This window comes from Branchiostoma floridae, chromosome 9, assembly GCF_000003815.2.
Source record: "Branchiostoma floridae strain S238N-H82 chromosome 9, Bfl_VNyyK, whole genome shotgun sequence".
Taxonomy (NCBI): Eukaryota; Metazoa; Chordata; class Leptocardii; order Amphioxiformes; family Branchiostomatidae; genus Branchiostoma; species Branchiostoma floridae.
This window is the reverse complement of record NC_049987.1, coordinates 13,070,166-13,096,993: the sequence shown is the minus strand read 5'-3', so window position 1 is coordinate 13,096,993 and position 26,828 is coordinate 13,070,166. Positions and strand designations below refer to the sequence as shown.

Here is a 26,828-nt window from a genome sequence, read left to right as displayed (position 1 = left end):
CCCCCGCAAGTTATAGTACTCCTTCTTGTTTGTAAAGGTGCTTCAGCATTGTTCTTTTGATCTCAGTGACACATGCAGATAAAACTGTAAATATGATAGACTAGTTTTAGGTAGATACTTTGGGAAAATCGTGTAGTGGGTGCTGTTCCGCCCCCTTCCATAAAGCTTTTGGTCCCCCATTGTATAGGTCAGATAAATCTAATGCTACATGGATAAGATGCCAACACAAGAAGGGGAGCATCAAGGCATAGCTAAGGTATGAATCATCAACTCAGCTTTCTCTGGGAAGTTCCTTAAATAAATAATCCTTGGTGGTACCTCTTAGTTGTTGGTGGGGGAATTTGTGCCTTTCATCTGCAAATAGGGGGCCTTTCACTTGTCTTGTATGGCGACATGTAGACCCAAGACATAATAAAAGGAAGTTATGTTAAAGAGTTGGGTGGTATGATCTAACATTTTTGTGGACAAGCAGTTAAGTTTTTAGATTACAAAGAAAAATCCAAAGGGAAGTTGTATGTATTCAGCTAAGTCCTTGCTTTTCTTGAGTATAGAACATGGGATGTTGGAAAGGCATGGTCCAGTTGAGTTTGCTTTCACTTTAAAACCCTTTGTATGATCTGTACCACAATCCAGAAATATTTGACATACAGTATGTACAACTGTTCACAAGACTTGATTCTAATTCAATCCCAGCTCATTCTGTTTAAGAAGACGATCTTTTAAAAGATGTCAGGAAAGACAACATAGAGGATTGGCTACTAGTCACAGGTGGTTTCAGAATACTCTCCAAGAGATGAGGGCCTGAGACATCAACAAAAGGGTAGAAAGCCCGATAAAAAAAAGAAAGCCTGATAAAGGCTTAATAAACGTTTTAAAAAAAACAGGCGAAGCCTAACCTCTGCTTGGATAATAATTGGAAAGACATGGAGAAGGTAGTGAAAAACTAGTGAAATTCTGTATTTTTACCCATCTGCACCATATGTCTACAGTCAGATGTCAAGTGTCGGAAGTATTAGGTAAATGGGGATCCTCAAGGTGATCGTTATCAACTACTTCCTCCAAGACATCCCTGACTGTAAACTTGAAAGTACAAAGGCTTAACTCCCAGGCAATTATCCTTACTTCTTTAATCTTGTCATATTAGTTAAGCTATCTGTACATTTTCTGTTCTTTCTTAGTTGAAAGCAATGATTGGTTGGTTGCTTGTTTGTTTGGTTTCCTGTAGTTATACCAAAACTCAAAATGGTTTCTAAGTTACTGATAATGTTGTGTCAAGTCCTGTATCTTGATGAAACCTTTTAAGGACAGACTACTGAGTACTCACTTGCAGTCCCTTTCAACAGCCCCGATAAGTGTCATGTGTATCAGTCTTCTAACAGGTAGCACAGCTTTCTTCCATCATGTGATCATTCATGCAACAAGGGCACCACAAGACAGGGAAGACAGACAGATGCCCTGTCACGGGTTGTGCTGAAATCTTCCTTTTTGACACCCATGGCTGAGATGGTCCTTGATGTTGAACGAACCTGTCGGATGTGCTTTATACTTGGAATGTGTCTCACTTGGGCCATGTCAACTCCATTACTTAGTTCATGGAACATGCAGCAACATAAAAAGTTTACTTTTCTTTAGTGAGAAAGTCACTCTAAATGTGTTAGAGTACAGGAATGAAATGAAAGCCCATGGGATCGCTTGTAGGTACATTTTGTAGTGTATTCTTTCTGGGTTATACTTTTCGTGTTAGTCAGAAAAGTGCTGTTCCCCAGAAAAGTGTTAAAAGCTTGGCTTTTGGAGGGCAATCATGCATCCCTTCCATGGATCTTCTACCAAGAATGTCTGTGGCAACATGAACATGTGTGCCTAACAGTTCAGTCTATTTGAGCAGCACTTTGGCTCTAATTATGTGTCACTCCCAAGGAGATAGTTATCTAGATGGTTATCAAGAGGTGAGAGAGCAGCTATGCCAAGGACTCTGTCAATAACAGAAGTAACAGAAGATGCAATGAAGGTCAATGTCAGTGTCTCTTGGAGTACACATATTTCATATTTATATGCTGAACATGATGCTTTGCTCTACAAATTTCAATGTTGAAAAAAAGGTGTGAAGTCCTGTTTTCCATTACGATGTATGTCTGTTCAATATACGTAATGTGTTCAGCATATAACCATCTTAGTGTCCTACTTGGTATCCTTACTATCATGCAATAGAGACAGAGGCATTGGATGGAGATACTGTTCCTCCGTACCCTTCCCTTAATGAGGACAAGTTGGCCCTTGACATGGGAAGGGTTTACACCAGTCACTTCAACCATAGTACCCCCCCCCCCCCCCCCTCTGTCCACCCAACATGCAACAGCTCAACCATTACAGGGGGCTCTATTGCTGTGATCAACGGATGCTTTCCAATGGTCTTACCCTCTTCCACGTGGACCAAGGCCTTACTAAGCCCTGTATCCCAGCACCTCCACAAACTACTGGTATGTTAAGCCCAAGGAAATCTTCACTGAGAAGTTGGATAGTTGACTTTAGTTCTCTCTTCATACAGAGGCTTTTCCTCCATGTCATTCAAGGCTTTCTTTCTGTCTGCTAGCTTGCACCCTTTTACACAGTTGACCTCCTCATAATTACAACTTATAGCTCCCAGCTTAGACAGTGAGCAGTACCTTCCGCCATGTTTCTTGAAATAGCTTCAGTACTGCATGCATTGCAAAAAGGTAGAATTCATGGCTGTTGATGCATGGCTCATTACAATGCGATACTTGGTAATTGTAATAAGATGTCTATAGGAAACAGTAGCTGCGTAGATACCCAGTAAAGCATGCCACAACACTAAGGCATGTATCCAAGGTTCGTTAAACTTTATGTGATTTTGATTCACCTTAATATTGGATGTGAAACGTCCCCTGAACACCTGTGCACATCCTCTTTCACAGGTGTCAGCTATTACTTCTCTGCAGTATTGTAGTGCATGCTAATGTACCCTGCCATACCCCTACCCCACACCGGGGCTACTGTACTGAAGGGGTTCTTTCATAAGGGCTCTCCACCATTATGTACTCAGTTTTCAGTATTTGCACAGGCCATTCCTGCACTGCAGGCAGGTACAAGGTCTGAGTAAAAATCTGGGTCAGGTAAGATCACTCAAGGTGTGGAGTTACCTGGCCACTGGACCTCCCCCGCACCAAGAGGTAGGTGGTCAAGGTGGTATTTTGAAACAGGGCCCACGCTTCTATTTTGACACAAGCAGTGCCTCTCCTACCATTACCCTGGTATTGGTATGGTTGGCCACCTTGCCAAGAAATCGTACCACCATGCCTGAAAACCTGGGATGTTTGTGTTGAAACGTCTATCCAAAACTGATACGAAATCTAGAAATTTACAGTATCTTTTTTCTAAAACTGTAATGCTAGCAAAGTAAGTAAGGACATTACAAAGTGAAATGTGTAGATATTCAAGCAGCAGAGCCCAGACTTATCTCCAAGCAGATGTTGGGTAATAATTGTAAATTTTCTGACTTGCTGGCATATCTGACAGTCCTCAGCCTGTAAACTTTATATGATATCTATGGTGTACTATGCTAACCTTACAGCCTTAAACTAGTTCAAAGACAGCAAATTCTATTTTCTCTGGCAATGTGTTCATTAAGATGCTGATGACTATATATGGTAAGAAAAAAGTTAGTAGTGTTTACCCAAATAGCGTAACCTATTACTAGTAGCTAGCTGACAACAAATTGCAGCCACTTCATGTTTTCAGTGTTGCACTTGTCAAGGTAAGGTTAGCCAACTACTGCACTTCAGTGTCAGAAGTCATGTAAACATATTACTCCTGAACTACCACAAAATAAACACATCTGATATTGCTCCATGTAAAAGGCCATGTGAAGCATACGAAAACACAGCTATGAGAACGGAAATAGTACCACATGTTTTGTTGTATTTGTCATTCTTCCCGTTATGTCACCTTCTTGTCATGCAACTTAAAAATGTCTTCAAGTCTCTGTTGTTAGAAAAAGTGTGAAGGTGCTTTGATCATATTCAACTACCATAGAAGGTTAAGAACCAACATGGAGGTCGTTTCGGGTCAAGTACGAGAACAAAACCATGATCCTATTTCACTGAATGCCAATCCCCCTTTTCAACTCCATTTACCTAGTGTTGTTTTTATCCCAGATAAGTAGTTCTTTGAGCTAACTAGCATGTTGTTCACTTGTTGGGTAGTGATTCGCACTTCAGAGACTCAGTGGTACTTGAACGTGTAAAACTGATGACTGATCCATAATGGGTAACACAGGACTTGGAAGCTGAACCTTGCTTTCAAGTCCTAAAGATGGTATCGTTGTCAGGTGACTCTGTTATACCAGAATGTTTTCTATTATTGTACAATGCACACGACCAAAGAAGACCTTTTGGGCTGTCCTCCCGTGGTCTACTTGAACCGTTGACTGATAAACCGTTCAACGGACCTGTGCCATCCGCAAAGAAGACTTTGAAGTTTCATTGCTCCGACTGACTCATTGTCGGCCTCTTTCTGATCTCCCGTGCTACCACCACAGTTTTGTTAAGCGGAACACAACTTTCCAAACTGTGCCCTATGTTTAGCCAACTTTGCCTGACATCGTGCCGCCCTGGTAAACGTTGTACACCACTGGTCTGTTCTTGTCAGCTGATCTTTATCCTGCAGTCCTGATCAATGGCACAGAACCTACCATAAAAAGAACAACAGCAAACAAACAAGCTGGTAAACTGATAGTGTTCATCACGTCAATAACCCTGTCCCTCCTTCTGATGGGAAAAGTCTTGGAATTCCTGGAGTTCAGTTGTTCCAGTGGCAAGGAAAGTGGAGAAAACCACACACATCGATCAGAGATCAAAACGGTTTGGTGAAGTATTCCTGAAAGGTTTTGAAGAGCTGATTATTTTCCTTTAGGCCAAGTATGAATTTGATTATTCTAATACATCTAGATGAGCTCATCAAAACATTTTTCTTTAGCTAGAAATGACTCAGTAGTAGTTTTATTGGCCAAGGTATTATTTTGTTTTTATATTTCAGCCATACCATATATGGTATGGTGAAATATATTATATTCGTAATGTTTCTTTCTTTCTTTCTTTCTTTCTTTCTCCTGTCAAATCTTCAAATCGATTCATCTCCGTCGTTCCGGGACCGAATGACCTGAAATTTGGCACAAGAGTAGAGTGGGTCAATACCGAGGTGCTTTTTTCTCATTTTTTTCATATCTGCCTCTAAAATGATTTTATTGAAGTTTAAAGGTCACGTTTTGACCACAACGGTATATTTTGACCCCCTAGTACCATTGAATTACAATGGAATGACCTTAAATTTGGTGTAGATAGGCATTAGATAGTTGGTAAAATGATCCAAGTAAAATTTTTGGCATGGAACAATTTCAAATTATTAATTTCTGCACTTTTCTGAGGGGAAATTGGTTTTCTTTCGGCCTTCTCCCGTGAACTCCCGTGACCCCAGAGCCCACAGGTGCCAGGTGCCAGCGGTCCGGGGAGAGCGAGAGTTAATTACTTTATGGACGCCAGCCAATCAGCGACGAGAAAGGCGAATGGTAGTTAATATTCATAAGCGGGGCCTTGCAATCCCGTTTATACACAAACAGATGCATATTACAGCATTACAGTAGCCATATGTTACCCTGTGCCCGGTTTGAAATTGTAGTTTGCGAGGATTTGGAGTTCAGACAGGGTCATTTGAGCCGTAGCGGACGGTACGCGTGCATTGAACATCAGAATACAAGTCTGTGTCGATGAATTTACCAACATTCCGCATGGCACTATCAATCATTTTTGGCAGATTTGACTTTGGGGGTTAGTTGAGACAATCGAGAAAATGTTACTTGGCAGAAAACGCGGGAAAATTGGACAGTTTGCGTTTAGTTTTGATACGTAAGTTTGACAGTGGCGAGAATGCAATGCCATGTATTTTTTCCCAAACAAATGTAGGTACTTCTAACGTTAGTGTTGTTGTTGTTCTTTTTTGACGTAAACTTTGTACATTCAAATTGTTAGTAAATTTAAACTGCCAGAGTTTGAGCCCAATAAAACACTCTTAGTACCAGAGTATCACCACTGACCTCCGAAAAGAAACCCCCGAACAAGGTATAGAAACTCCTATCCTCCGGGTCTCGCACGCCACGAGCAGGAAATTACAACACTCAGGCAAGATTACGTCCGATGGCTGATTGCATACAAAGTAAAACAATTTAACAATGGTATGCAGGGCATATACTTAACAAAGAATTCGAAGGAAAATGAAATATATAGATAAAGCCAAATCAAGTTAACTTGTTGGTCCTGGGATTTTTCAGAGAAGAAATGAAGCGACAGGGTGGTAAAATTCTTGTAAAAATTCGAGACGTCTCCGTTTATGTAATGGTTGAAGTTTTTAGCTTGAAAAAAAAAACACAACAACAACACACTCCTACTACACAACACCTGCACCTGCTTGACAATTATTAAAACGTATGCCCTACTTGATTAAAAAAAAGTTCAATGCAATAATAAATGTACCCACATCACAAGGAGATTATGACGGTACTTAGACCTAGTTATCGAAGTGGAAATTGTTGAATGGCGTCATGTAATTTCATGATGAAAATCTTCTGAATGGAAGATGCGTTTTTTTTCACTCTCGGAAAAATAGGAGCTGCCGCAATTCTAAAAGCCAATCAGTTATGCATAGGCGCTCCTGTGGAAGATTATATTCTTCCATATGGGCCCGGTTCATATTGGGAAAGCTCTGTTTTGACCTGGAATCAATTCACAATATTAGTTCTCTTTTGGGGATAACTTACAGTTGATATATTGCACATTTGCGCAGGGGTGACTTGGAACAGTCCAATGTTGCGTGGGAATGGGTATGGCTGAAATATGCTGTATTTGCACCCAAGCAAATGTCGGCCTTTCTAGTTTGTAAGTCATGTGATTGTCCGAAGTCATCTGTTCAACAGGAACTTCTCTTGAAAAAAAGAGAAGAAAGCTTTGATGATATAGAAAGTCATGTAAAGGACTTGTCTCTGTACTGTAGTGTCTAGACTAACAGGCACTGTGGTCCCATGGGTATAGTTTTTCCTACCTGGAGGAAACAAAATATTCAATGCATCATAGGGCTTGTGTCTCTGACAAGTTGTCAACACAGGGCAGTCTCACTTCAGAAACCAGGCATGAAAAGACAGGATGTGTCCCATCTTCAGTATCCATGCAATCTTCTTCTGATATGTGATCGTGTTTGATAAAGAGGTTACTTCTGACGTCAAAGAGACAAATCACTGTCAATCTAACTTATTAAACCTAAGCCTTTTGGCGGATTCTTGTGCAGTAATGTGTTTTGGTCGGATTTGATGATAAGTGTTACGATTCAGTGGTGACTGCTCAGTTGTATCAGTGGCATTTAGGACCTAATGTCCCAAGACCAGAGGAGAAACAATGCTAGCCGTTTGCCACAATGCTTCATTGCTTGAGCTATTTTTGGTGCTGATGCAAGCAGTTTCCATGACAACGGGTGGAAATCTGTTGTGATTCCCAGGGAAGTTATTCCTCACTGCTTATTGTGACAAGGACTTCACAAGGCTTTCTGGAGGATGAAGCTGTTGGCATAACTCTAGGGAACCCAGAGAGCTTAATCACATCAGTGGGCATATGCAAATCTCCGACTTAATAGTTTTTCCCACAAGACCTTATTCAGTTGGCTGTTAGTTACTTGCTGACCAAGACTGACCACTGGTGGCTGACCAGTACTGACTGCTGGTATTTTCACCAGAAAAAAAGTACCTTTTTTGTTCAATGACACTGGGATTCTGCAGAGTCTCTTAGATCACTTTTGTTGGTACCTTTACTGGTATGAATGGTTTCTATAAAACTTGAGGTTTTATAGAAAGATATTTCCCATTACTTTTCTTCTGAAAAGTGGAAACTTTCCCCATATTTGGAAGGATGGGTTTTCAATACCTCAAGGTTTTCAGGAAAAGGAAATCGTCACAAGGTATGACTATGATGTTGATTTTTTTGCAGATATCATCTGTTTTTAATATAGAAATGCCCACAAAGTGTGACTAGATAACAAATGTGGCTTTGAATGAGCAGTAGCTTGCTATAGGTATCTGTTGAACCTGTCATGCTCAAAGTCTTGGACACTTCAATGGTCCTGATTTTTGAGTAATTCAAAGTTGCTGTGTAGTAGGAGTTCCTGTCAGAATCAAATTCTAACTATATCGCATATCATTTTTTTCTTCAATTTTAACCTCATAAGAGTCACCCTTGTAGGAGTGACAAGACTTTTTAGCAGTTGTCACAATGATATTAGGAAGAATCAGTGAAATGCTACAAAGCCAATTATCAGGTCTTTACTATTGATTGCTTCTTATTGTTGTGATAATTATTGTTGGTTATGGGATGGCCCACAAGGACTTGGAATTGATGTTCCCCATAGTCCAGACTTCCTCCTGTTATTGCCCTGGGGGCTGTGGATTACCTTTCAAGCTGGTTAAATGTGTAGTTAATATACTACCCCTTAATTAGGTTAACAGGGGCTTCCCTGTGGGTTGGTCAAGGCTGTCCAGAGACATGAAGTCCAGACAGTTGGCCTGTGGGGAAATGACTGGTCAGTGGTGTCTCTGAATCACAAGGAGACTGGCTAGCCCTGTCTCCTGTGTCTGAGGGTTCGCTTCCTTTGCTAATAACTGGGAAAGCAGCAAGTGTTTGTGTGATTGAAGATAGATCCTTTAAAGTTTAATACTTATAATAGTGAAGAGAAATTTACTTTGCATCTATACAGCTCGTCAGTCAAGTTACCATTTCATTTGGCCTATTGAGTTTATATGTCAGAAGATGGTTGCAGCATTATTATTATTATATATTATCTAACAATTCCACGTGACTGTATGATGAATTACTACATCTCTATCTTTGCTCATCTGACCAGAATATCCTTTCTCCACAGGAAACATCTTCTCCAAGCAGCTGTGGTCCCAGTATGATGAGTACTACATGAGTTACAAGGAGACAAGAATGTGAGTCTTCTTTTTTCTAGAGTTTCCTCAACCTGGTATATCTTAGGTCATTATAGTGCACATTTCTCAATTTTCATTACTTACAAAGATGTAGACTTTTATAGCAGATGTGATAGCACAAATTTGTAAAATGGGAACAAAATCTATCAATGCTGTCCCCTTGACTATAAACTTGTCAGACCAGAGACAAACTTTGAGTTTGACACAAGTGATCACAGCATCCTGTGCACAATACTGACTTCACTCATTCTCACTTTTCAAACAACTTTTTTTTTTTCGTGGGAAAAATCTGTCTCTGGGGCAAGTTAGTTTTGATCTATACATATGATAATTCTGTTTTAATTTGTGTTTTTAGACTCCTTTCATCAAAACCTCCTTGCTTTCATATAGTTTAATTTTCATGCAAATCCCCATATTGTCTACACTACCACCTTGCTTGCCAGTAGTTCTCCTTGGTGATTAACATAACAATGCCTAATCTACTAATTTGTGGATTCGCAAAACTTCGCACCTTTTTCACACGTCTTGTGCAAACAGTTTACTTCCCTTTTTTCCGCTAAGCCCTTTGAACTCTGTATCACCTAACGCACATTTGCATCAGAATGGGGAGTTCTTGTATATAGAGGATCAGGGTAGTCCCAAACCTAGTAAACAAACTCAGTGAACAATACTCTGGTCTCTGGCAGTAGAGGAGCCAGTTTAGATACTGCAGTAGGATTACCTGGGGAAGGAAGTAGAGATCTGAGGAGATCTAGAACACAGCTTTTGGGAAGATGATGTGTTTTCCCCTCATAGGGAGTAACACTTTGGAAAACAGGTAGGTCATATTGTACTGATTTTTATACAGTCAATAACTTTCTTATCAAATTCTAGTCATTTCATGATCTATTAGGTTTTGCAGGATTACTTTGTCCATTTGGAAGACCAGTTTCAAAGTATAAAGTGTGTGACTATTATTGCTTTTCATCTATTTTATGGCACTAGAGTGATGCAAAGCATGCATGACCAGATAACATATGATAGATTTATTCTATGGCATATGTTCTGATCAGAAGAAAGTAACGATTGAAGAACTCCAAGAAGGAATGACTAGTTTTGTTGTGTGTACTCATGAACGTAAACATTCTAAATGCATTATGCATCATATATTGGCAGTATCTTAGAAACCCTCCATTTCCATAGTAACACAGAAGGGGGTGGTCAGCGATGTCCATCTGTTCCGGAAGGCTTGCCTCACAAATTGTATTGCTTCTCATTTGAATATTGCAAAATCACAATACACAATCAGTGGCATAGGTCAGGGGGTCACTCCAATCTATTTTTGTCCCATGAACTGGGTGATTGACACTTCAATGAGATTCTGTTCAATTCTAACACTGGAGAAAACAGGAGGGGTTGGAGCATGTGTGCAGTATTGCTCTTCCATTGGCAAATGTCTATTGACTGAAGGGGGTTTGACTGTATGCATTTGTAGCGTGCCTCTAGCGTGTCTCTAACCAGGACTATCAACTACTATCCAAGAAATATATTCACTCATCATCAAAGAAAAGTCAAATTATCAGGCTAAAAAGTTAAACAGTGTCAAGGTAGGATTGTATTTGATTTGTACTCCTGTCAATTTTAATGCCACACTGTCATTTTCTAACTCTGACATTGTTGACATATTTACAACTGTAAACGTACAGGGGTTTCATGTTGTAGTGCCAAGCCTTTGTCATCAGAGTAATTTTTACTGGACAGGTTGAATATGAGCATATTGACCCAGTGTGTGCAGCGGCCCATGCCTTTGTGTACTGGGGCAGATTTGCTGACATTCTTTCCCCTGCTGTAGGTTGCTGAGGCAGAAGAGAGAGACTGATGAAGAATTCCTAGAGTTCTGTAACATACGACGAGGGGCTGCAAGACACTCCATAGACTCCTTACTCCTTTTGCCGGTAGGTGCTGTTCATATGTTTTGTAGAAGTATGGGGAGGGGGGTGTAGTTTGCTAATATAGTCTAAATATAGATAGCGTTGTATCAATGCATAGCATTGTATCAATGCATGGTACATGTAGCTGTGACATAACGAACCTTAGGGACACAAACCAAAGTTCCAGTCGTCCCTAAGATTTGTTATGTCATTTTACGAGCACAACATGTGTTGCAGGAAAAGAACAACACTAAAACAGGCTCTGAGTGACCAAAAAATTAACCTTGCTGTAAATACGCTTCCTGAAATTGTGTGTATCAAGATTCAAACTTTCTCCCTATGTAATTCAGCATTATTCAAAACTAAATTGGCTTTGTGACCCTTATACAATATACATAGTGAAACAACATTCCTATCCTAATTGTTCTGTACTGTGCATAAAGGACTGACAGGTGCCCCAGGGCTGTCCACATGTGATCAGTGCCTGTGTGGGTATACAATAGGTTTGAGCATAACGTCCTTGGTTTGAGATATCCTTATAATGCTGGAGAACCTGACCAATGAATCAATGGTCATATCAGATTGTATTTTGACATAATGTAGTAAATATTTACCATCATCAGATATGCATGTACCTGTCTCAAAGACAAACAAAGAATAATGAAGATCACAGACTAACTGTTATGAAAATATTGTGGTAATCCCAACATCTCATTTATCATATAACATGGATACCCATTCTTACTTTGAAGGCGAGGATTAGCTCCCCAAAAAAGTTGAGACTTACTTATATCTCACAGTATCTACCAGTCTGTTTCCATTCAAGTTTCAAGGTTATGTCTGCACAAAAGTGAGCCTTGTAGAGATAAAGATCTTAAATCATCTTGGGGAGTCTTTTGGATCTTACAGTACCAGATATATTACACTTATGCAAGGGTTTATTCTTTGGGCTTTCATTCAGAATAGATCTCTGTACTGCCATTACATCAAGATTTGTCCTTGAACAAAAAACGCACCTTTGTGCAAGAATTTCTGTCAGCCTCAAGCTTTCTAGGTCCAATTTAATTGGATTACACTTTGCCAAGAGAGCGGACAACTTGAGCAGAAAATTACGTTAGCCTTCCTTTTAGTAAAACTAGGACATGGAATTGATAGGATTTGTTCATAATGGGCTTTTCAAAGCAGCATGACAACAGAGAAGATCAAAATGTGCCCTACTTTGGTGTTCAGAAACCGTACAAGTCTTACAGTTCCATGGACCATAACTACATGCATGTTGGGTTTTGTTTCAAGGGGTGACATACTCAAAGATGATGGAGATGAATGTATTATTTCATCTTCCTTACAACAGATAGTAAAAGTTATATGATTATGAGACATTGTGTATCAGTGTCTTCCTGTAAACACAAAATACGTCTGTTCATCAAAGTGCGGAGCCATTTAAATGCCTCCTGAAATCTACAAGGACAAAAATGAATCTGGAGCCAGAGATAATTACATGTAAGATGAGCTGTGAGGATTTTGCCTACACCTTTTGGACTATCTTTTAACAAAAGGCTGATGAGTCATAATGTTAGGATAAACCGATAAAGACATTAGTCGGCTTCTTTGAACTGTTATCTTAGCGCAGAAAGTTTTCTCCATTTAGAGATGAACTGATGTATATAAAACATTGAGTACACATTTCAGATCCATGTAACATCTCCTTTGAATAAGCTGTCTGTGGTATTTCATATTTTTAAACTATATTTTTTCATATCTAGCTGCATGCCACATGGCTCGCCAGTATGGCGCACAGGATATTCATGTAGGGATGAATGTCTCAAGGTTGTCTCGGGTATAGGGTTCTTCCAGGAGAGGACAAACAAGTGATAAGAAACTAACTGAAGACCACATAATAAAGAAACCAAGAAAGCAGCATAAAATTTATGTTCTAGAGTGTTCATGAGAGAAGGCAGCTGTGATCTAAACAAACCAATCAAAAACACATCAGTGCTAGACTTCCCTCTCCAGTGAAAACCCTGACCTTTCAGACTGCAAATTTACCACTTTTATAGTCCTGTTTTCCAGGGCAATGAGGCAGCAAGTTTGTTGTGATTTCTGCATCATCAATCCAAATCTGTCAGGGATGTATATTTTGGTACTCTGGTTGTCCTGGCAGCCAGAAACTACAGTATATATGTTCACCTGCAAAGTAAAGTAAAGTAAGCCTCCCATATATAAAGTAGGAATCTAATAACAGAAAGTGGATGTAATATATGGGGGCTAGGTGAAAAACAAGGAGTGATTTGCAGTACTGATAGTGATTATCAGTCTAATGTTGTTGGATTTAGACATCTTGATGGTCAAGGCCGTTGCCTTAGTGGACCTTGTGACAATTCAAAGTGCAGGATTTTGAGAAGACAACACAGTTTAGGTGTGTACAGTCAAAAGTGTCCAAGAAGGGACTGATAAAATCTGGTCTGTATGGATAGGTGGTCACTATGGGCAGGGCTGTTAACGCTTGTGTCAATGGGAAAAATATATTTTTAGGGATCTCCCAAAAGGTAGCCACATTGGCCAGGTGGTCCTTATGTAGAGGTGGTCACTTGCACAGGATTGACAAGTGTCAAGGATGGAAGCTTGGTAGGTCTCCCATTCTGCCAGGCCTGAGAGGTGGCCATGGACGGGGTAATGGGGTGAGATGATTACATACATGCAAGATCTTAGTGTTATCAGCCATTTTACAGGAGAGAGAGCACAGAGCAGGACTCTGCATTATCATTGCAGAGTCTCTCTGTAATAGGCCAGTCAATCAACATGATGTGGGGTTTGAGATACAGTATTTTGATGGAAACAAAATCAGCCCAACAATTACCGTGAATGTTGGCATTCTACAGATATTCATAGAAAGTATGTCTCCTGTGATTGGTATATTTTGAAAAGCAGTTGTTCAGTCCATGCACAAGGATGACCTAAAGAAATTGAGCAAACTTCAACAAGTAATGTGATTTTCCATAGTTTGGATAAGTTTGATTGACACTACATGTACATGTATACACTACAGTGACAGGGGTAATCACGATAAGTTTCAGATCAGGGTGCTATTTCCAATGAGCTCATACATTTTATGACTTCTACAACTTGTTGCACTCTATTATTAGTCTATAGAATATGGGATCATTTACCATTTCAAGCAGTGAAAGGAATTTCATGTTTGTATTCATTTCGATAATCATGATAAGTTGTGTCTAGACCATAATTAAACTGTTGACAATGTTGTGGTTAAGTGGGACGTCCTGAGGAACTAGACAGGAAGAATTTAGGTCAACGTCTGAGGTATCCAACTTGAAAATCAGCTGGAATGTGAGGAAGGGATAATGATTTCATGTGCCCTTGGTAAAACATTAATGTACAACTTCTTTAGAATAGGGAGAAGTTGTGTAGAGGTGTGCTCCTATGTAATAACTCTCACAAACAACTAATTCTTTCTGTCAACCTATTTCAGACAAAACCAGTTGAAAAAAAGCTTTTTTGTATCATTTTGCATGTGTGGAATGTATTTAGCGGATGTCTTCTTGTTATGCAATAACCTGTTAGGAATGCCCATAGAATAACACATAATGCATTGCCATAGAGTAAGAATACCTTTGGATAAAATGGATACCATAGTTAAGTATCGAGTAACAAGAAACCATCTTAGTACTTTTGTATCCATCTGCATAGAAATAGATATCGTGAGATTCGGTTGTTAAAAGTAGCATTCTAAGAATTGGTCTTAACACCTACGAAACAGATATCAATGGCACACACATACTTGAAGGATGCAATGTTGATTGATCAGTGAGTCAGAACTGGATCTCATTCCAAGGGACCAGAGACAACTCTTGAAGTCTGCCATGTGTCTGTCTGCAGTTAGTTGGTACCAAAATGAAATTATTACTCACCAAAGCTGGCACAAATTTATTGTAACACAACACTGAATGTATCCAAGGCTGTTAATCCTGCTGAAATGTGTGTCCAGCCTATGTAGGACATTGCCTGTGTCATCTCACCTGCACCATAGTATCCCAATCCAAGGGTTTTTTTGCTAAGTTACAGTATATGATATTGGATTTAAGTGCAAAGATTCAAAGACTGCTGTACAATACAGTGTTTTGAACTGTGGGTGAATCTGAATTCTTGAGCAAAAGGACTCATTTATGAACATCGATTTCCTTTTTCTGTACTACAGGTGCAGAGAGTTCCACAGTACAACAAGATCCTCTCAGATCTTCTCAAGGAAACTCCGTCAGACCATCCTGACTTCGATGACCTCACCAAGGCAGCAAACCGTGTCCAAAAGGTACTTGTCCTTCTGTGATGCCAAATATTGCTTCATATCTTTTTTTATGGTTATAACGCTCAGGAGACCTGGGCAATCATGTTGTATTGAGGTCACCTGAGGCATGAAATTGATTGCAGGCTAGCAACATCTGCCTCAGCATACTCCAATCCTGTTTGTCCATATTCTGTCCAAATGTTTCAAAATTTGCATTGTAAATCACGAGTGCAAGCTTTGGTACATAATAGCTCTTGTAGATGGCAGTCTTACACAGCCTTGGTGTGCCGGCCCTACGTGAAAATTGAGACTTGTATCAGTACGACTTACTACAAGTAAAAACAAAACAAACTTTTTTCACAGTTGTAAATTTCTGTATTCTGTTATGTTTCAACAGATGGTGACAGAGAGAGAAGAGGAGGTCAACTTTGCAGAAAATGAGGTATGGAGCATGGAAAATCAATTTTGTTTGTATTGTTAGCAGCTCAACCCAGATTTGTTAGTTGTCTGACCCTGCGCAGATGTTGACTCTGAAAGGTAGGTCTGCATCATATGATTATTAGTATCATCAGCCAGAAACGGAGGAGGGCAAGGTTTGTATGCACACAACAAGGAATGTCACAACATTTTGTCTCTTTCCAGAGACAGTATGATTTAAGGTTTTGTTTTTCTGCCCTTATATGATGAAGAGGAATTTTGGATGCGCTAACCTCCTTGCTTCAGTATGATTGAGAGTCCATGTATTTATTGATGCTTTACCATAAAGCGGAAGGAAGGGAGTCAGACTTGCAGATAAGCGAATTGTAAATTTTCAAAACACAGAATAACAGTGCTGGTAGAAATGAAGACACGGGACAGTATCGTGACTGGTGTAATTGATTTACACAGCCGTTGGCAAGTGTTGTGCTTCAGCTGTAATCATATAAAAGCATAATCTATTCTATTTGTTTTCTCTAACAGTGAATCATATCATAGCCCTTGTTATTCAATAAGATCATCCTTTGACGTCAATCGTACCATAAAAATAAATCATTTCCAGGAGGCACACCTTTATAAGGTAATGAAGCGTACATCGCACAAAGATCCGGCCATCCACATTTGATTGGCTTTTGATCGTTGCCTTCAAAGTGCTACATGTATAGAGCAGGTAATTTGCCTATTCGGCTTCCTATGGAGATGGAAATTACTTCAAGACTGCCAGTGAGCACATCCTACGGAGAGTTGTCCTCATTTTTTGGCTGATCGCGTTGCCTTCAACATGTCAAAACATTTCTTACGGCACATTCCTCAGACATAGCATGCTTTTCGCGAAAGGTTAGGCAGGTGCCCTCGGATCTTGTCGTACAAATTCGCAGAGGGATTCAACTGGGTTGTAAATTTTGAGGAGTGTAGAGGCAAGTTCATCTGTCAAAAAGATGGGTGCATCAAGCAGTGCAACTGCTCCTAGTTTTCAGGTGAGTGTGGAATATGCTGTATGATTGTGCATGGATCATGTGGTGTCCTGTTGTTAGGATTTGGAGATTTCTGGTAATTCTGGCCGGTTGATCGTGTTCCCCCACCTGCCGTTTCACCCTTTTCCAGTGCTACAGGTTTTTTTAATGTGTGAGACCTGCACAATTAGGTTGTAATCACCATTTAATGGTGATAAAATAAGCTGCACTGCCATGGTTACTACGTACATATAGAGGGAAATATGTGCATGTGAGGAATGAAATGTCTCAGACCTGCCCAGTTTGTACATGTTTAAACTGTCATGTTTTGGCAATTGAAATGTGGTTGGAAATATGGAAAGTCAACTGTGATAAGAGACTGCTTGTTAACATGGCCAGGTGTGACCCTCCAGACTATATTGAGAAAATGGAGTAAAGTATTGTAGGTTTATGCTCAGGATAAGTGTTCTGCAAACAAAACATTACAGTTACCATTGAAACACCATCTGTCATGAAAAGATTAGGGTCAATACCTTGTTTAGATATTTCTAGTCAAAAGGTCTTGAACTTGGCTTAGTTGAGTCTAGGATTAGGGAGGACTGGTGTTGATGTGTGTAATTACAAGGACACACCTGCACCCTGCCCTCAGACCTGAGTATAGTGCTTGTTTTGTTGAAAAAGACCGTCATGGGAGAGTAGAGGGATCCATTGCAACAGTTCAAATGGTGTTATTTTGTTTCTAAGCATGGTTGTTTATCTTGGCTTTGGGGCATGTAAACAGCTCTTAGTAGTGTTACAAAGTGATGTGGTACAATAACATTACCATTGCCACTTAGAATTTATAGGGCTTGGACTGTTAGTAGTACCCCTCGGAAAGGTACTCAAAACAACAATATTCAATTCTTAAAACGTTGGATATTGGGATCTCACTACGTGAGTATTTGAAAAATGTTCTCTTATCATACAGTCTACTAGCCTGGGTACCATCCGGAAAGTAGTTCGCTCCGACGTTCATTGTACACTATATACAGTCGCTTCTTTGTGTTTCCGTCTGGGAACGCGGGCCATCTTAACGTCTGGAATCGTCCAAATTTTGGAAGCAGGCGCTGATTGTTCCCCACATATGAGCGAATTATGGAATGGGTTCAAGTGATCGTTCGAACCGGTGTTCCAACACCGGAAAAGCCCCACGTCCCCTAGCGCATGTGGGTGCCGGACAGTTGTCATCGAACAAGTGCTCTAGAACCCATTCCTTGATTCGCTCATCAACTGGCGTCACCACCAAACGGTTTGAATGCACAAGTCTCCAGACGGATAGCAGAAGCGAACATAGGAGCGAACTACTATCTGGATGGTACCCAGGCTAACAGTCTACTGCATATCAGTTAGTTTAGCTACAAATATACAATTTTAACTGTCTTTGTCTAGATGAATAGCAAATGACCTAGTATGTAAGGTCCAAAATGAATCAGCGCAAGGTCTCCAGTTGTTTGAGAAATGTGTGGCATCTCAAGACCTCTCTACAAAGGCTCCCACAGCAAGGCTTCCATCTGTGTGAGCGGCTGCAGTGTCCATTTCTCAGTGATGACAAGTATTGACTCTCATGTGCCTGTTAAGTAACACAGTCTGTCAATCAACTTCTGCTATCACAACCTTGAAAGAAGTTTTATTTTCTGTGTATTGAAAGAGTTTTGATGAATGGCAGATACCAGTTGTGTCCATGGCCTCTTTGAAAACGTAACCAGAAAAATGCTGGAGAATTCTAATCACTTGTGAGGAATGATGACAGTCTTGATGAATCGTATCTAATAAGAGGATGTATCATTTTTTGTTATGAATAATTTGCAGAGTTTGATTGCTACAAATCCTTCCAACCCCTGTTAAAATATTATCTTTGGGATTTTCACTTTCTTGATACTTTGTATGACCAAGTAATACTCAACTGTGGAGGAAGCTGTGACGTCTTGATGGTTTTCTAAGAAGGGTGATCCTTGACATCTTGTCAATACATCAGGGTGAAGAAATATCCCAATCATTTCCTCAGCAAAGATGATTTGATGCTTAGAGGTCATCTGTCTGTCTCTCTGTCAAGGAAAGATTAAATCAAGTTTCTTGTTAATAACGGGAAAGGGAGTGTCACTTATTTTGTTTTTTTTCCTGTTTCTTTCTTGAGCAACATCCCAACATAGTGAAGTCACCAAATACTGGTGTATTATAATCAGTTAAGAGTCTTCAGTCGCTTCCATTTATAAGGGGTGAACCACCAATTTTTAGCCTGTACTTGAGTACCAGTGGTCTAAAGATCATCTTTTAAAAATTGTTTCATTATTAGGTAAAAAGTGAGGAAGGTAAATACAGCAAGAAAGGAAATGTGAGAAAGTGTAGGTATTAGCTGTGGAACATAAAGGTATCCTTCCACCCCTCCTTGTTTTAGAATGGAATAGCCTAAAGCACATCATACTCAGATAAAGATAGCTATCACACAGGACTAGAGTCAGGCTCCGCAACGCTTCCAGCTTGTACCTACCCATTCCCACACGGAAGTTGACGCAGTTACGATGATTGTCACGTCTGCTAAGACGTCTTGAAAGAAACTGGGAGCTCCAAGAAGTAGTTCCAGACTGTCGAATCGTCCCAGCGGTGGATCCTTGTCCATAATCTCCTGATCAGGCAACCTGTGCTATGTTAGAGACAAGACTTCTTCTTGGGAATGAGTCTTCTGTTTGTGTGTGGGCAACCAAAGTGCACACATCCTTGTGAGCGGTTGGATTTTAGTATATTACATTATTGATATTTAGTTGGAACAACACCTCAGAACAATGTATAACGCCACTGTAGTCAATGCGGTAAGTGTCAACTTGATTTATGCACGCTTTCTTTACTATGCTTGTATATAGAGTGTATGAGGTGTATTTGAATGTGAAATTGCTTTACTGGATCTGTGATATTTTCATTTATTGATTGAAACAGGTTGCAAAGCTAAATGCAACTTTAAGGCTCTGCAAATGTCCATAGAATATGTACTTAAAGTGTCTGTTCGGCACTGTTTTAGATCTTATCAAGGCAAGAGCACAGAAGAAAATGACTTTGTGATATTCCCCTGAGGGGTACCTGTTTGAAGTGTGTTTGTTTATTATGTTTGTGTCATTTGACAACCAAAGGGGTTGCGTATACTGGTAGCATTATGCGGTTTTAAGTACAATTGGTATGATTTGATGCCAATACTTACTATTAACCAGATCACGCAGTGTCCCTTTTGTTTTCTAATTGTGAAGTAGACAAAAGAATTAGGCATATTTTGCAACCCTATCAGAATCAATATCGCTAATTATATCTTTTCCTTTCAGATGAAAATGATGCAGGTCCAAGAGCGCTTCCCCCATGACGATCTAGCTCTATATGAAAAAGAAAAACTTTCGGTAAGTTCAGTCTGCTTACTAGTGTGTCTAAGATCATTTATTTTTCTCAAAAAAAAAAAAGAATGCTTCAACTGGCTGCCCAAGGCTTTGTTACCAAAATTGGTTGGAAGTATAATTCTCTCTCAGCTGCAGCTGTCAGACATTCTTGATTAGCTGTCCTAATGTACCTCAAGACTTAACCTGTAACTCTAGATTGGTACTATAAATTTTACCAGCTAAATCTATTTGAGAACTTGCTTGGATCCAAAAACCTTCCAATGGTAATTCTTACCAGAACATGTCCAGAAAGATGGACAGAAACTGTGTGAGATGGACAGAAACTGTTGGCATTGCAGTTCAGGACTGTTGTACTTGGCATCACCCACCCCCCTCCCCCTCCCTCATGTGCCCCTGACACTGGCTTTACTCATTGTCACACCTGTCCCTGTTAAATTGGTTCAAGGTTACAAAGGTCCTACACATTGCCACTGGCCATGTCCTCGACTCTATTTACAGCAAGGTTTGAGGTTATCTTATACTGGATCGACTTTTTACTGTCCTTTAATTGTGAAGGTATCCGGAGCATTTTCTACCATTTGTTCCTCACCATCATGGAGTTGACGTAAAAGCTAAAAGTTTGCTGTGTCAGTACCTTGGAGGCATGTCGTATACTATATGTCAATGGTTATCAGGTGTAGGAATCGTCTCTCCAGTTGTGTTCGAAATCTGATAAAGCATAAAAGCCTAACTTTCAAAGTCTAAGTCTGTGCCAACTCAATTTAAAGATTTCATTTAAAGAAGTGAACACACATCTTTGTAATTGTAGTGAACATTTGATTAGAAGTTGAAAAAGGTTGAAGATGGGTTTTGTGATTAGACTACAGATATCTGTCAGATCTTTCCTGCTGGTTAGTTCATGTGGTTGAGCCCTTGGCTGAGCTGGGTACTAAGCTGTTCCTCTCATTAGCATAGGCAACATACCTCGTTGCCCGAAGGGAAATTCAGAATGTTGTGTGATTGTTGCTATGGCCTGTGTTGTACAGTATCCAAGTTTGGTTTTTGGCATCCTTTTGTATTGACCACAAAAATTGTCATTGCCATCTGTGTAATAAATAGTCTTACATGCATTAATGTAGTGTTGTTGTTGTCGTTGCTGTTTGTAGATTGAGGCCAATGTGGTCTCTTCCAAACTAGGTCAGATTCTTTGGACATCCCATCACAAGTCTGGAATCAGAATTAGACTTCCTGTTCTATGTTACCATCTTTCAAAGGACAGGAAAATAAGGAAAGCATTTCAACCTTCAGGGTCTGGCTTCTTTTCCACCAGCGAAGCAGACTTCAAAAGTAGTGCATTCCTTTATAATACGCTTTGATCCACACCTCAGATATAGTCCATTCTGTCTTTACAAGTCTGGTTTCATAGCATTGTCCCTTTTTCTTGAACATCAGTCGCAGAACAAGGCTCAGTCAGCAGCTCTGTGTTATCAAAACTTCTTCGACTAAATTAAGCTAACCACTTCAAATTCCTAAGCCATCTCCCTCAGGCACTTGTTAGCTTGGTCTGACTTACAGTGTGTTTGGACTCACCACAGCGCAGGTTTGAAAAGTTCCATATGTGAGCGCTGTGTCAGCCTTTCGGATGCTGTGATCTCAGTTACTAGCAAGAAACAGTAAGGATGTTGGTGATGTCATGAAGCTCCTAGTGCGATTTGCTCTGTTGTTACTAAGAAACACAAATAATAGGTGAGTCTAGCTCAGTGTGGATTTCTGTATGAGTCTGGGAGTATGTCCATTTTAAGAAAATCAAAGTTGTTAGAAACCAAGTCAAAAGACCTAGGGACACATGTTAGTTTGAATCAAAATCCAACTCATGATCTGTTCTTGGTACAGTCTTCCCACAGGATTTGGAAGTCCATTTCTTCCCACCAATCACAGAGCTTGATTTTGGAATGTACCATTTCATCTGGAGGGACATGCAGTTTGATGAGAATAAATGATTCTTGGCTCAGTGTAATGAATAGGTTTACACCTGCCATGGTAGTTTAGTTAATTCTCTTAAGTGTTTGTTAAGACCAACGAAGGTTGTTGATTTTCTGAGGTCTTCCATTGTAAAGCTAATGACTGTTTCAAGTTGAGCTTTGTTTGAGAGTACACAGTACTTTATTGTGCCAAGCACTATCTAAACCAAATGTAGTGACCTGTACTATCTGAACATCTGGACCCAAATATTGTTGAACATGGTACAAGTGTCATGGCGCACTAAAACAGTACCTCACTCATTTAATGTGTGGCAAGTCTGACAGCTCCCCAGTCAGCTATAAATGCTCAAGGTCATGAGAGACATCTGGTGCATTGCCAGTTCCTTGTAGACTTTTTTGCCAGGCACTGGAACTTGGACCTAATGTACTTTGCAGTTGTAAACTAATAGTGAGAAACTCCAACAAAATTTGTTTCTGATTGCCTCTGGTACAATAGTGAATTAATGAAAATTCAAACATTGCAATATTAAGATGTTTTGCCCGGCAAATTATTAAAAGATTAAAACTTATGGAAACTTCTTTTTCAAACATTACTAATCAGAAATTTAGAGATGCCTATAGTCCTTCAAGAGACTTAAATTTTGGAAAGCCAGTCTGCAAGCAATAAAGTGTTGGACTCTGAACCTGTTTTAGACATCTTTGCCAAGGTTAACGTTCTAGCGGAGGTTTCACAGATAAAACTGTAGAGAGCTGTCAATCTTCAGAAGAGATGACGTGCCAAATTCTGCACACACTGGCACATTTGGACTGCAGAAAGACTTGCCAGAATGGCGTCAGACAGTTACATGGCAATTGGAAACAAACCAAGTCTAGGGTTTGTCACCTGAGTTGCTATGTTACCATGGTTCCATTCATTTTTGGTCTGGTGATGGGGTTACTGACCTCACTTGAGCTGGGATTGTTAGGGGTGTTATAAACAATCTTCCGCAAACATTGATCTACCACTATAGCTTCATAGATTTCATAGCCCTGTAACTTTGGGAATACACACTTTGTAATTTCTGCAGTCTGAGAACATTAAAGACAGGAGTGTATCTTTTTTCTTCCTTTGTGCAGCCCTAGGTATTCGCTTGTCAAATTCATGGACAGTGTTTCTGGATGAGTTGACTTGTTGGGGTCATTTACGTCATTAGTACACAGTCTCTGACCAACACTACAGTTCTGACACATGTTTTTGTGTGTTTAAAAGCTGCATCAATATGCCATTATACTGAACCAACAGCTCTCACAAAGGAGGTCACTCTGTGTCTCAAACACATGCACAGGTTGAGCTCAAATCTGGAACAAGCTCTTTTGTGATCACATCAGTGTAGAGTTTACAGAGGGGGGAGCCAACACAGTTTTACTTTTAGTCTGACACATGTACATGCATCATGCGTTAACTTTAAGAAAGTTGTGACGCAGTCTAGCCCACCCGGAGAGTGTTTGGGAGTTACCTTCATTCTGTATAACCTACGTGAGTAACTGTCGTGACTCTGTTCAGTTGGAACTGATTTATCGGAACTGTTGTCACCTTTGGAAAGGGCAGATGTCATCATGAAATGTTGAGGAGAACAAGTGGCTGTTCACTGTTTAGTTGTTTTCCACAACCTGAAAAAGTTTGGATAACATCAATTGCTTTGATCTCAATATTTTGAAGGGTGACTTTGTGGATTTATCCCCAATAATTGAAAGACCTTAATGGTTCTGAAATACACGCACTGATATTTGCCCTTTCACATGATTTCTGAGCCTTGCACATTACTGCCTATCACCCAACATATTTTGTATTTTCTGGAGCAATTATCTAGTCATCGTAAGTATGAGGATATGACTATATATAGAAAGCGATGTGGCTTGTTGCGTGTTTTTTCCGGTGAAAAATCTAGGTCATACTTGTATGGAAGACATTGCGTATGTGTTTCGCCAACTATGAAGGCCGCTCCTACAGACGTATTCATTACGTTTTACATCCTGAGGATGATCACTAGTGTCAGGTATCCACCTTTGTCAGGCATCAACCTCCTCTCAAGGTCATTTCCAAAAAGTGATCCTTCTAAGTCCTTTTTCTACCTGTGATTTTCCAGCAATAGTCTTAACAGTAATAGTAATGAGTACAAATGAGTAGTCTGATATTCTAAGTCATAAAGTGTCACTTTAAAACACAATAGATAGAGAAGTCTTGCAGCAGTTTTGTAAAATGTCTGCATCATTTTTCAGATTCTTACTGAAGATTGAAAGGACTGATCATGACTGGTCAATGAACTCGAATCAGCAGAGTTTATTGACACCACGCTTACTTCCGGTGGTTGAAGATGGATTTCACATCACAGTTGTCTTTATGACAAAATAATTACTGTTTTTACAAATTTTGTTGTAAACGAGCACACTGCCCTAGGCACATGTGAGTCATGGGGAGGATGTTTCGTTTTGTTGTTGTCTGTCATTTACCAGATAAATGGTTTGTTGTTGTATGAGTTTGTCAGAGCTTGTTTGGATCATATACATGCACTCCATCAGGTGAGGCCGCCATGAGAAGCAGAATGCAGAAGTTAGGTGTGACGGATCGTTCAGTGTAATATAACCAGCTGCTGCCGCACCGCGTGCCTGCGAAGCTGGTGTGTTACGCCGAAGGGCGGTTATACCGGCTATATAGATACAGATACAGAAGAAGATCCGAACATGTTCCAGGAGCCTGGCATACATGAAACTAGAGAAATGAGTTGCCCTAAATTTTACTGGAAATGTTGTTATAAGCCCCTGGTCCTGTTTCTCACAGTGCCACGGAATTTGAATACTCACATTAAAACATTAAGGTTTAGATGAATGGGTCTTATAAGACAGCATGTTGATTCTAAAGTTTAAAGTTAAAGATGTAGAATCCTGATGAGTTGCTGTACTAATACTGCAGTTGTAACACTCTAAAACTGCAGTCTTTTGTACACACTGATAAGGTAAAGGTGAGACAAGAGACCATAGATACTCAGCAGACCCTGCCCCACCCCCTCTACATGCATTGTACAAATGTATCATGAATTCAAAATATGTGCCTGGGTATCCTTCCTTCTTATGAATCGCCAAGATCACATTTCTTGGCAAGTTACGGGAAGAATGAATAAGGAATGAATCACCCGTAACCCTTACCTCTTGTCTAATTTGCAGAGAAGAAGAAAAGAATGACTTAATCATATTAGGATTACCCAGGAAGTTAGGGCCACTAGTAAATTTTAGTGCCTTGTGACCTGGAAAAATTAGTGATTAAAAAGTAGGACTCCACCCTTTTCTCTGCGGGTGCTTCTGACAAGGATGAGTGTTGAAATAGGAGAATGGAAGAAGCCAAGTTACAGGTGCTATAGAAGCTGTCAGATTGTTTGTGCATGGCTTAGATTCTTGTTGTCTCCTGTACGTGCAACTTCACACCTTTAGGAAACCTCATAGTAAAGTTGAGTCAGACAGTTATTTGCCCTAGGAATTCAAAAGTATTGACACATATCTTTTCCTTGAGTAAGAGAAATATCCGAAATTTTGTGGAGGAGCTCTAGAATCTGGGAGGATAATGAAATTACAGGATATTACAGTGGAAGTGTCCTATACATTTACCTGTGGAATGTTACTGTCACAGGAAGTCATCTTCTGAGGATTTCTACAGACCAGGTGGGAGGAAGGAAGGAATATTGTAACAATTGTTGCCAGGAAGTTGAACACTGTTCAGGTGTTGGCTAACGAAGTGTAAAATGATAGCAAGTCTAAGGGGGTGGAGTCAGAAATTGTTTGAATAATCCTGAATGGGTCAATATTAGTGGTCGGAAGTCCGATGTTTGAAGGGATGATAGAAATAACAAAAGTTGGGATAAACAGAATGAACAATTCCAACCAGGCATTAACATCTGTCATGTAGAAATGGGTTTGACAGCCAAATTCATGAAAACGGAGCCACCAGAAGTGTGTCAAGTGTTCTCATTGGTCAGAAGTGCTGTGAGAATCCACTTCTAGTGTACAAACTGCAGGAAAACAAACTATATTCCAAGCAGCTGTCCCATGGGTAAAAGGAGGGGGACTTAGCATGTACAAACGCTTCCGACCCCACGGTGACTGCATGTCCGCTATGCGTACCAAATCGCTGGTTGTTCTTTGTACCACCTCCTGTCAGGTATATGCTAATGAGGTGGGGTTGGGTCTTTATTTACATTTGCCTGCCCTGGAGTGCTGGACGGGTTAGTCATAGGAGAGGAGTGACAAAGTACAGCGTGCGAGTCACCGGGGAGGCGCCCGCACTTCTGATCCGGCCGCTGGTAGGGACAGACCTGATTTTGTCTTGTCCTGGGACTATCCTGCAGATGAAATATACATGGGAGTTATGGTGAGTGGAAGTGTGTTTTACATTGGCTGCAAGCTTTCTGTAAATCATACGGACAGAAGGGTATTTGGGGGGAGGTGTTGCCTTAGGGCTATGATAGCAGTATCTGGTCTGCACAGGGGATAGCTGACATTTGACGAGAGGCCAAGGGAACTTTTTTTTTCGCATGGGGGGTCAGTACTCATTTCACTAACATAATTCTGGCATGAATGTGCAGACTATATTGGTATTTAGATGAGCAAAATTGTCTTTGTGTGGTTTGAATCTTTTTTCGGTTCGTTTTTTCGGTACAGAAAATGATTAACATGGTGACAGTATTGTGCACCAGGGTTTATCAGGGCATGTACTAATTTCTTTCATGCGTACAAAGGGGCG

At 40.1% G+C, this 26,828-nt stretch overlaps 1 protein-coding gene across 11 annotated transcripts in view; it reads left to right on the top strand.

Moving 5' to 3' along the window:
* Positions 1-26,828, top strand: part of LOC118422840 — a 118,733-nt gene that overhangs the window by 74,930 nt on the left and 16,975 nt on the right. For 9 of the 11 annotated variants that reach the window (XM_035830627.1, XM_035830626.1, XM_035830625.1 and 6 more), the window contains 5 exons: positions 8,971-9,040; positions 10,872-10,974; positions 15,164-15,274; positions 15,648-15,692; positions 20,028-20,099. In XM_035830627.1, coding sequence (XP_035686520.1) covers positions 8,971-9,040; positions 10,872-10,974; positions 15,164-15,274; positions 15,648-15,692; positions 20,028-20,099 — 401 coding nt within the window. Of the gene's footprint in view, positions 1-7,850; positions 8,014-8,970; positions 9,041-9,682; positions 9,858-10,871; positions 10,975-15,163; positions 15,275-15,647; positions 15,693-20,027; positions 20,100-26,828 lie in introns of those variants that run through there. The other 2 variants (XM_035830633.1, XM_035830634.1) reach the window with 2 other exon arrangements.